The sequence below is a fragment of the Sesamum indicum genome, unplaced genomic scaffold (genome assembly GCF_000512975.1).
Source record: "Sesamum indicum cultivar Zhongzhi No. 13 unplaced genomic scaffold, S_indicum_v1.0 scaffold00323, whole genome shotgun sequence".
NCBI lineage: Eukaryota > Viridiplantae > Streptophyta > Magnoliopsida > Lamiales > Pedaliaceae > Sesamum > Sesamum indicum.
This window is the reverse complement of record NW_011628216.1, coordinates 1-11,957: the sequence shown is the minus strand read 5'-3', so window position 1 is coordinate 11,957 and position 11,957 is coordinate 1. Positions and strand designations below refer to the sequence as shown.

Sequence of the window (11,957 nt, the reverse complement as noted above, 5' to 3'; positions counted from 1 at the left end):
TCGACTGGAAGGTGACGTAATTTGATCCACACAGGAACTTGAGTATGCTGTAGTTTCCTTAATACCATCCCTGGTTCCCATTTTTGAAGAACAATAGGCTGCCCCTGAAATAACCACGGCCCTCCTTCAATGACATCTTCCATGGCAGCGACTGATTTGAATTGTAAGAAAAAGAAACCATTATTTGTACCAGTGACCTCCTTGAAGTCTGGCCATACCGACATTGCAAATTCCTTCAAATGGTAAAAGTACGGTCTTTTTCCAAGGAAGTATCCGACCGTGGTGGCCCTCCATCGTTTAGACCCATTGCGTATAATATCCAATGTTGGTCGCACTATTACCTCCCCGTTTTGCATTGTTGGAGCCACATACGATAGGGTCTTGCGAGTGGAGTTATGGAATGCATGAGCTATTTTGTCATTGATAATCGTGTATGAAACTTGACCCAAACGTTAGCCTAGACCAATTCTTTTGTGTGGTAAATTTGCTAAACCTAATAATAACTACAAGTTAGTAGAAAAGGAAAACAAACTTGTTTTAATAAAACCGTGACAAACAACTAAATTTTGAACGTTCACAGAATTCCACGAAACTTGACCCAAACGTAGGTCTAGACCCATTCTTTTGTGTGGTAAATTTGCTAAGTGTAATAATAACTACAAATTAGTAGAAAAGGGAAGCAAACTTGCGTTGAAATAACCGTGACAAACTGCTAAATTTTGATCGTTCTCAGAATTCCACAAACTTGACCCAAACATAGGTCTAGACCCATTCTTTTATGTGGTAAATTTGCTAAGCGTAATTTTCTGTAAGGCACTGCCGGAGCATTGGAAAAAATGGACCAAAAAAATTCTCTCTCTCCCACACACACTAGCACACCTTCAATTTCAGACACTAAAACCCTAGCCCAAAATTTTCCGGCCGGCAGCCATGGGGACGGCGGCGATGAGGCGGCCGGCGATGAGAATGACGTGGAGGATGGTGAACGGCATGAAGGGGCTGTTTCATGTGATGAATCGTCGGAGAAATTCAAAGAAACGCGTGAGGAAGAAGACCGCACCAAAAAGCCGATGATTTACACCGGATCTTCGTCCGTAGATGGCCGTCTTCGATGTTTTGAAGATGGGGATAATGTTTCAGTGATGGAGGATGGAAGGATGAGGTCTGTACAAACTGCAACAATGGAACCGTCGGATCTAGGGTTTTGGGAGCCGAAAAGACGCACGGTGAAAAGTCGATGGAAACTGGCGGTTTTTCGATCACTGGTGAGTAATCTAACGTCATTGGGGATGGAGGAGACGTGTCAATGAGGAAAGATCCAATCTTGCAGTCGTTTCAAGGGTGCTCGGAGGTAGGGTTTGGAAGCGGCGCACTGAAACGCGCTCTCGATGGAGGTGGTGACTCTTCGTCTCCACCGGTTTATTTCAACATCGAGGAGTTTCTCTTGCTGGCCAACAGAATATTGGATGGAGATGACAAATCCAAAGTTTCTCTTGCTGGCCAACAGAATATTGGATGGAGATGACAAATCCAAGGCTGCGCTCAATGATCTCAAAACACGATGGGAGAAGAAATTCGGACGATTTGCTGCAAATAAATTGGTTACGGCGCCGGTACCTATTCGCAAACCCGTGAGATGCGTCTGGCCGGTGAGAAAGGACTGTTTGGTCGGAAAAATAACAGGTGAGAGGGTGACGGTTCATTTTCCGCCGGAAAGTGCTGAAGAAAACGCGAAGATAACTGCTGCTATGTCTTTGCAGGATTCTTCCTCTGTTTCTGGTGATCGGACGGCGACGGAGTGATGGGCAAATGGTCGGGACATCTTGACGACGGTTCTCCGACCATCTCGCCGGCGAACGGACGTGGAGCAAGTGGCGCTGAAGTGGCAGCGAGTTTGGATGATGTGGCGACATGTGTGGATGAGGTAGAGGCTGACGTGGCATATGATGTCAATGCTGATGTCACTGATGATGTAACTGCTAGGGCTTATGTCACTGCTGATGTCACTGATGCTAGGGCTAATGTCACTGATGATGTAACTGCTAGGGCTGATGTCAATGATGATGTACTTGCTAGGGCTGATGTCACTGCTGATGCAACTGCTAAGGCTGATGTCACTACTGATGTGTTGCAAAAAAATCTTAAATTCCAAAATTTGAGTACTAATCATACGGGATTGTTCGTGGGGAATATTCCTTTGCATACTTGTCCGGATGCGACAGTTGACGATAAAATTGCCCAAGCGTTCAACAACTCCACCCGCAAGACCCTCACATTTATTGCGCCTACCTTGCAAAATGGGGATGTTATTGTGCGACCGACACTAGATATTATACGCAACGGTTCTAAACGATGGAGGACTACTGCGGTGGGATACTTTCTTGGAAAAAGACCGTATTTCCATCATGTGAAGGAGTTTGCGATGCCAGTCTGGTCGGATTTAGTTGAGGTTACAGCTACCAATAATGGGTTCTTCTTTTTTCAGTTCAAAACAATTATTGTGATGGAAGATATCATTGAAGGAGGACCGTGGCTTTTCCAGGGTCGCCAATAGTATTACAAAAATGGGAGCCGGGAATGGTTTTGAGGAAACTAAAGCATACACAGGTTCCTATTTGAATTAAATTATGACACCTTCCAGTGGAGTTATGGACAGAAGAGGGCCTTAGTACGGTGGCTAGTGGAGTGGGAAAACCTCTATACCCGGATGCCATAATGAGAGCATGCACGAGGCTGGATTTTGCTCGTGTATGCGTCATGCTTGATATCACATCAACACTACCGAAACACATCATTATCATGACCCCGGACGAGGAAGGAGGGGAAACGCCTTGCAAGGTCGATGTCGAATATGAATGGGTTCCCCCGAAGTGCACGGGTTGCATGAGCTTGGGCCACTCTATAAAAGATTGTTCGTTGAATAAAATAGCCAAACCCATTAAACCACCAGTGTCCGTTTATGTACCCAAGTCAAGAGGATCGCGGGTACCACGAATGCAGGACAAACGCGATGAAACGTCGGGGGATGCAATTGCAGTTCCTTCTCGGAGTTCTTCTTTACCGCCGTTGGAAGGTACTTCACCACGGTCGGACATACATGCGTCTCCCACACATCGTGAAAAGAGACGTGAGGATAAGGGTAAGGCGCTAGTCATTTATAATACTTTTGACGCCTTATAGATGCTTGAAGATGCAGATGACGCTTCTAGGGGTCCTAAGACAAGCAGCCCCAAGTATGGTGATCCATGTTGAATATGGCAATTTGGAATGTGCATGGCCTGAACAAGAGGGACCATCAGCTTGCAGTAAAGGATCTTGTGGCTGAGTTCAAGTTACATTTCATTGGTCTCCTTGAAACTCGAGTACGAGTTAATAATGCTTCTCATATTCAGTCTTTTTTATTACCCCATTGAAAATGGTTTATGAATTATGCGTTGACGGGTAATCGTATCTGGATTCGATGGGATGACAATTTTCTTGATGTTACTGTGGTTGAGTTGAGTACACAATTTTTACACTGTCATGTCACTATCCGAGCTCTTCAGGAATCAGTTGATATTACTGTCATTTATGGGGCTACAGAGCTAGCGGACAGACGATCACTTTGGGATTCACTTAGTACAATTGCCATCCAGTGCATGGATACTCCGAGGCTAGTCGGAGGTGATTTTAATGCAGTACGTGATCTCAGTGAAGTCTGTGGAGCTTCTGGTGACATATGGCCTGCAATGGAGGAATTCAATTATTGTATCCAGAATGCCGGATTGTTACCTCTACCCATGCAAGGAGAATGGGGCTAGTCGGAGGTGATTTTAATGCAGTACGTGATCTCAGTGAAGTCTGTGGAGCTTCTGGTGACATATGGCCTGCAATGGAGGAATTCAATTATTGTATCCAGAATGCCGGATTGTTACCTCTACCCATGCAAGGAGAATGGTACACGTGGCACAATTGTAGTGCAAGTCCATCGAAGCGACTTGATAGGATGCTCATTAATGATACATGGATTGCCCGGTTCCCCACTTCCACATATTTGAGCCTCACCCCACGTACCTCGGATCACTCACCACTAGTGTTATGTGGGGATAGACAGCAGCAGTTGGGAGGTATATTTCGTTTTGATAATTATCTTACCCGCTCACCAAAATTTATTCCCAGTGTGCAGAATGTTTGGAAACATGAGGTAGTTGGTGTACCGATGTGTGCGGTAACTCGGAAACTTAAAGCACTGAAACCAATTTTCCGAGAACAAAGGAGAAATAAGGGAGATTTATCGCACAATGTACAGTTGGCAAACGGATTTCTTGAGGCGGCACAAAACCTGGTTAGTGCCAACAGGCAGGAGGAAGTATTCTTATACTTGGAGCACTGTTGTCGGATGGTTTTGGCCAAAGCAGCGAAGCTCGAACAAATCATGTTACATCAGAGAGCAAAAATGGAGTGGATGAAAGATGGTGAACAATGCTCTAAGGTGTTTTTTCGCAAGATTGCACAGAGACGGGTAGCAAGGAGAATTTTGCAAATTAATGATGAGCACGGGATCACTCACACAGAGCAGGGGCTGTTGTCAATGAATTTGTATCTTATTACAGTGTCCTTTTGGGAGGACAAAGAAGACGGGACGTGATTGATATTCAGTTCCTTAGACCGTGGGCTAGACATCTGGTGACTGAAGATGAAACCAATTCTCTGTTATCACCATTCACCCCCTCGGATGTCAAAGAGGCAGTGTTCGATATTGCAGAGGATAAGGCACCGGGTCCTGATGGGTACTCGTCAGGCTTCTTCAAAGCTGCCTGGCCGATTGTGGGAGGCAAGGTTACGAGGGCGGTGTTGGATTTCTTCAATACCGGGAGGCTCTTAAAACAAATCAATACCACATTCTTAGCGCTTATCCCGAGGGTACACTCCCCTATGTCTGTTGGTGATTTTCGACCTATTTCTTGTTGCAATGTCCTCTACAAGATTATTGCCAAACTTATTGTCCTGGCAGAAGTATCGGAGACAATATCATGCTAGCTCAGGAACTTTTCTCGGGATACAATCAGTCACGCCTACCTCCCAGATGCGCGTTAAAAGTTGACATTAGAAAGGCGTATGACTCAATTGAATGGGACTTCCTAGTTGTGGCCGATTGTGGGAGGCAAGGTTACGAGGGCGGTGTTGGATTTCTTCAATACCGGGAGGCTCTTAAAACAAATCAATACCACATTCTTAGCGCTTATCCCGAGGGTACACTCCCCTATGTCTGTTGGTGATTTTCGACCTATTTCTTGTTGCAATGTCCTCTACAAGATTATTGCCAAACTTATTGTCCTGGCAGAAGTATCGGAGACAATATCATGCTAGCTCAGGAACTTTTCTCGGGATACAATCAGTCACGCCTACCTCCCAGATGCGCGTTAAAAGTTGACATTAGAAAGGCGTATGACTCAATTGAATGGGACTTCCTAGTTGCAGTTTTGGAACTTTTTGGGTTTCCACCAACATTCATCAGGTGGATTGAGGAATGTGTCACTACACCATCCTTCTCAGTGGGATTGAATGGAAAGCCACATGGATTCTTTTCGGGTGCAAGAGGACTTCGACAGGGTGATCCTCTATCGCCGTACCTCTTTGTCCTAGTCTTGGAGGTGTTACACTTGGAATACCTACAGATGATGGACCAGGATGGGCTCTTTTCTTTTCATTAGAAGTGTGATTCAGCTCGGATTTTTCAGCTGGGATTTGCTGATGACATGTTGTTATTCTGCCGTGCGGATATAGACTCTATTGAGGTCCTTAAGAGAGGGCTGGATCGATTTGCCGTTTGGTCGGGCCTCCGACTGAACGTACAAAAAAGTCATCTTATTATTTCACGGTCAGCACAGGGTTTACGTGAGGAGATGCTGGAAGCACTTGGATTTCAGGAGGGACTCCTGCCACTGAGGTATTTAGGTCTACCTCTATTATCCTCCAGATTAACTATTGCTGATTGTCAACCATTATTGGCGAAAATCGATAAACGTATTGCTGGTTGGGAGGGAATGACACTTTCATATGCCGGTAGGGTACAAATTATTAAATCTGTACTCATGTCGTTGAGCTTATATTGGACTTTAGCGTTCATTTTACCAAAGAGAATTACGAACGAAATTGAGAAGAGACTGCGAAACTTCTTATGGAAGGGCTCAACAAATAGTGGCTATGCTAAGGTAGCATCGAAAGAATTGTGTAGGCCGGTGGACGAGGGAGGTCTTGGGTTCAAGGACATTACTACCTTGAATCGAGCCTTAATGACTAAGAAACTCTGTGATATCATTCAGTGTGATCGAACCTCTATTTGGGTTGAATGGCTATACCATGACCAGTTACGAGACACTTCCATATGGACAATCCGAGATCATGGAAGTTCATGGAGTTGGAGGAAACTCCTACGTCTACGGATTTTTCTCCGCCCTATGGTGGACAACCAAATCGGAGATGGGCGGAAGTTTCACCTTTGGCAGGACCCGTGGCATTACCTCGGACCTTTTATTGAGACATTTCCACGTGGATCGAGGCTCCTTGGACTTGAGAAGTCAGCAAAACTCAGCACGGTGATTAGTGGAGGAGAATGGCAGTGGCCGCTTATCATGGATTTCGAGTGCTTGGAGATCATACATGTATTACCCACAATCCGTGGAGAAAATGACTGGATCTTATGGAGATTTGATCAGGGTCGACCCACAACACAGTCTCTCTACAGTTTATTTGATCCCCCAGGACCGAAAGTAGGTTGGGCTCGCTACTTTCGGGCTCGCTAAAGATTCCACGTCACTTATTCATCCTATGGCTTGCTATTCTTGGCAAGCTGCCTACGACAGACAAACCATGATTATCTCACATTGGCGATTGCATACTTTATAACGAGGGGGCAACAGAGACACATTCACACCTTTTCTTCCAATTCAGATTTAGCCGACAGTGTCTCACAGCAATCCGGAGAAAGGTACGATTTCATTGGCCCAATAGAGACTGGGCGAATGACATTGAATGGGCTTCTCACAAATGGAGGGGTAAGCACATCGTTAACATAGCTTATCGAGCACTACTAGCATCATCTGTTTACCACATTTGGAGGGAGAGAAACATAAGACGTTTTGAGCAAAGAGAGAGGACTCCGAGCACCATGGTGTTATTGATAGTTGATGATGTCAGGCAGAATCATTAGTATTTCATTAGCTAGTTCTGTCAGTACACGAGCTTTGTATAGACTATGGCGTATCCCTTGGCCTATCGAGGGAGAAACCACCAGATGATCACTTTGTTGTATTGTACCATTTTTTACTTAATGAAAAGTACATTTACCAAAAAACAATTTGCTAAGCGTAATAATAACTAGAATATAGTGGAAAAGGGAAACAAACTGGCTTTAATAAAACCATGCAAAACAGCTAAATTTTGTACGTTTTGAGAATTCCATGAAACTTGACCCAAACGTTGTTTTAGACCCATGCATTTGTGTAGTAAATTTGTTAAACGTAATAATAACTTTTTTTTTTGGGTAAGTGTAATTTTCATTAAGAAGAAAGTATAGTACAACAGTGTCCCTCATTAGGCGCTTCCCTCGACTGGCCAAGGGATACGCCACAGTCTATACAAGGCACATGCCAAACTTATTGTCCAAAAAATTGAGTGTGATATTGGACAAGATTATCAGCCCCTGCCAGGCAGCGTTTGTCCCTGGCCGGAGCATAGGGGATAATGTTATGTTAGCACAGGAACTCTTCACTGGTTACAATCAGGCCCGACTCCCACCGAGATGTGCTTTGAAAGTTGACATTCGGAAGGCGTATGACACTGTCGAATGGGATTTCCTGCTATCGGTGCTTCAGCTTTTCGGTTTCCCAGAGACTTTCAGTCGATGGGTTGAGGAGTGTATCAGTTCACCTTCCTTTTCGGTGGGGATGAACGGAAAGCCACATGGATATTTTGCGGGTGCCAGAGGGCTTTGACAGGGCGACCCCTTATCACCATATCTCTTCGTCCTTGTGATGGAGGTTCTACATGTGGGAATACTACAGCTGATCGAGCAGGACATGAACTTCGCATTCCATTGGAAGTGTGACGATTTTAGAATCTTCCAACTGGGATTTGCTGATGACTTTTTTTTTTTGGGTAAATGTAAATTTCATTAATAAAGAGTAATGGTACAGTACAACATGGGATTATCAACTGGTTTCTCCCTCTACCCAAGGGATACGCCATAATCTACACAATGCTCGTGTACTGACTGACGATGCTAAATCAATGCTAAGAATCCTCTGTCTGACGTCATTGATGATTAGTATGCTCAATGTGGCCGGTGTCCGCTCAGTATGATCAAATCTCCTCAAGTTCCTCTCCTTCCATATGTGGTAAACACACGCTGCCAGTAGTGTACGGTAAGCTCTATTAATAATGTGCTTACCTCTCCATTTCCGTGTCGCCCATTCAATATCTGTTGCCCAATCTCTATTGGGCCAGTGAAAACGAATCCTTCTACGAATCTCATAAAGGCACTGACGACTAAATCTGCATCGGAAGAATAAATGTGGATGAGATTCCGTAGCTCCCTCATCGCACAGTATGCACACCCCCAGGTGAGATAGCCATGATTTGTCTGTGGTAGGAAGTTTGCCAAGGATTGCTAGCCATAAGGATGAATTATTTACCTTGGCATAGCCCTCTCCAACGATCACTGACGAGGTAGCAAACACAGGTGAATTTAAGGTATCAAAGGAGATGAAATGGTCGTTCAAAGAACCCTACAAAGAGAAGGAGATTGTAGAAGCTATCAAATGTCTCTTTTTGAAATCACCCAAACCTAATGGTATGCCCCAAATCTTTTGTAACAAATTTTAGCATATCATAAGAAAAAAATATCTCTTTTGTCATTCTTAACTTGTTGCATAATCAATGGTTTGATCCTTCGCTGAATCTTACTCATATACTTCTAATTCCAAAATGTGATAAGATTGATTCAGTTTAATGTTTTCGACCTATTCTCTCACGTAATCGGTCTTGGTAGAGCCACTGAACCCATATGGATGTCCTGTCACACTGGATAACATCACATAGTTTCTTGCTCATTAATGCGCGATTCAAGGTGGAGATGTCCTTGAACCCAAGTCCCCCCTCATCCATCGGTCGACACACATCTTTCCAGGCTACCTTAGCGTACCCACTGGACGTCGTACCCTTCCATAGGAAGGTCCTCAACCTCTTCTCAATTTCACTGATGACTTTCTTAGGTAATATGAATGCAGAAGCCCAATATAAGCTCAATGCTGAGAGCACAGATTTGATGATTTGTACCCGCCCAGCATATGATAATGAAATCCCTTCCCATCCATTAATACGTGCATCAATTTTTGAGATAAGCGGTTGGCAATCAGAGATGGTCAGCCTAGACGAGATTAAGGGAAGACCCAGGTACCTCATTGGAAGGTGGCCCTCCTGAAAGCCCAAAATATCCAGCATCTGGTCCTTCAAATTTTGAGCCGAACGTGAAATGATTAAGTGACTTTTTTGGACATTCAGCCGAAGGCCCGACAACTCCGCAAACCAGTCCAATCCCTCTTTGAAGACTCTGATGGAGTCTAAGTCAGCTTTGCACAGTAAGAGGAGGTCGTCTGCAAATCCCATCTGAAAAACCTTAGAACTCTCACACTTCCAAAGATAAGTGAATTAGATGTCCTTTTCAATTCGTTGCAAGAATCCCAGATGTAAGGCTTCCATAACAAGAACAAACAGATAAGGAGAAAGTGGGTCTCCCTGTCGTAGTCCTCTCGCTCCAGCAAAGAACCCATGAGGTTTTCCATTGAGCCCAATCGAGAATGATGTCGTGGAAACACACTCCTCAATCCACCTTGTAAACGTAGGTGGAAACCCGAACAGCTGCAAAACTGCTAACAGGAAGTCCCAGTCCACCGTATCATAGGCCTTCCTGATATCCACTTTAAGTGCGCATCTCGGGGGTAGGCGCATCTGGTTATATCTCGAGAATAATTCCTGGGCTAACATAATGTTGTCCCCAATGCTTCTTCCCGGAATAAAAGCTGTCTGACATGGGCTAACTATCTTGTCCAATAGCACACTAATTTTTTGGACGAGTAGTTTCGCAATGATCTTGTATAAAACATTGCAGCATGAAATTGGTCTAAAATCATTAACCGACATAGGCGTATGTACCTTTGGGATCAGGGCCAAGATCGTGGAGTTGATCTGCTTCAGAAGTTTTCCGGTAGAAAAGAAATCTAGTACCGCCCTCGTAACTTCTTCCCCAACCACAGGCCAAGCCGCCTTGAAAAACCTTGACGAGTAGCCATCAGGTCCCGGTGCCTTGTCATCAGCAATATCGAACACTGCTTGCTTCACATCATCCGCCGAGAGTGGAAGGAGTAATTGATTAGCTTCCTCATCAGTAATACAGTGCCTTGCCCACGGTCTAAGATAATTTGCTGATGACTTACTCCTATTCTGCAGGGCCAATACTGCATCTGTTCGGGTCTTCAAATCCGGATTAGATAGATTTGCTGATTGGTCGAGGTTACGCCTCAATGTTGAAAAAAGCCACATCATCATATCCCGATCAGCCCAGAATATACGAGAGGAGCTTCTTGCGGTGTTGGGGTTTCAGGAAGGCCACTTACCGATGAGGTATCTGGGTTTACCATTGATCTCTTCTCGATTATCTATCACCGTCTACCAACCATTACTGAGTAAGATCGATACACGGATCAATGGTTGGGAGGGATTGGCACTGTCATATGACGGCAGGGTACAAATCATTAAGTCTGTTCTTGTGGCTATGGGTGTCTATTGGGTTTCAGCATTTATTTTGCCAAAAGGGGTCATTAAAAACATTGAGAAGCGATTGCGAGCCTTCTTATGGAGAGGTACGGGAAATAGTGGATACCCTAAAGTTGCATGGAAGGAGATTTGCAAACCGAAGGAGGAGGGAGGCCTGGCCTTAAGGGATATGGGAACTCTTAATCGAGCATTGATGTGCAAAAAACTCTGTGAAGTCATCCGATGTGATAGGACTTCTATTTGGGTCGAGTGGCTGCGGCATGGCAGACTACGAGATGATTCGATATGGACTATCCCGGAGAATCGTGGACCATGGGGATGGAGAAAAATGTTGAGGTTAAGAGGCTGGTTACGCTCAGTGGTGGAATATCGCATTGGTGATGGAAGTGATTTTTTCTTATGGAAGGATCCCTGGCATCACCTTGGGCCCCTCCTTGACAGATTTCCGCGGGGACCCAACAGTCTGGGATTACATGAGTCTACCATGCTAAGCTCGGTTATCTGTGAGGGTCATTGGCACTGGCCATTGATCACGGACATGGAATGCGTGGAGATTACACACGTGCTGCCTCGGATCCATGGGGTAATAGATCGTATTTTTGGGTTGAGTGGCTATATCAAGGTAGGTTACGTGACACCTGTATATGGACGATCCAAGAACACGGAGGTTCTTGGGGTTGGAGGAGAATCTTACAACTACGGGCTTTTCTCCGCCCTATGGTGGATTATCAGATCGGTGATGGGAGACGATTTCACCTATGGCAGGACCCTTGGCATTCTCTTGGTCCTCTTATAGAGACATTTCCACAGGGGGCGAGGCTACTCAGACTTGACAAATCAGCAAAACTCAGCACGGCGATTAGTGGAGGAGAATGGCAGTGGCCAATGATCACAGATTTCGAGTGCTTGGAGATCACACACACACTACCGGCAATCCGCGGAGGAGATGACCGGGTAGTATGGAGATTTGATTAGGGACAACCCACAATTCAGCCTCTTTAAAGGTTGTTCGATCCCCCTAGGCCGAAGGTAGGCTGGTCTTCACTACTTTCGGGCTCTCTTAAGATTCCACGTCACTTATTCATCTTATGGCTTGCCATCCTTGGCAAGCTACCCACGACAGACAAACCATGGCTATCTCA

At 45.0% G+C, this 11,957-nt stretch overlaps 1 protein-coding gene across 1 annotated transcript; it reads left to right on the top strand.

The window, feature by feature from the left end:
• Window positions 1–3,422: 3,422 nt before the first annotated feature.
• Window positions 3,423–7,976, top strand: LOC105180102. Its single transcript, XM_011103753.1, has 6 exons — window positions 3,423–3,663; window positions 3,756–4,473; window positions 4,593–4,818; window positions 5,379–5,633; window positions 5,721–6,559; window positions 7,580–7,976. The coding sequence occupies exons 1-6, from the start codon at window positions 3,423–3,425 to the stop codon at window positions 7,974–7,976; spliced, it is 2,676 nt and encodes an 891-aa protein (XP_011102055.1).
• The last annotated feature ends 3,981 nt before the right edge of the window (window positions 7,977–11,957 follow it).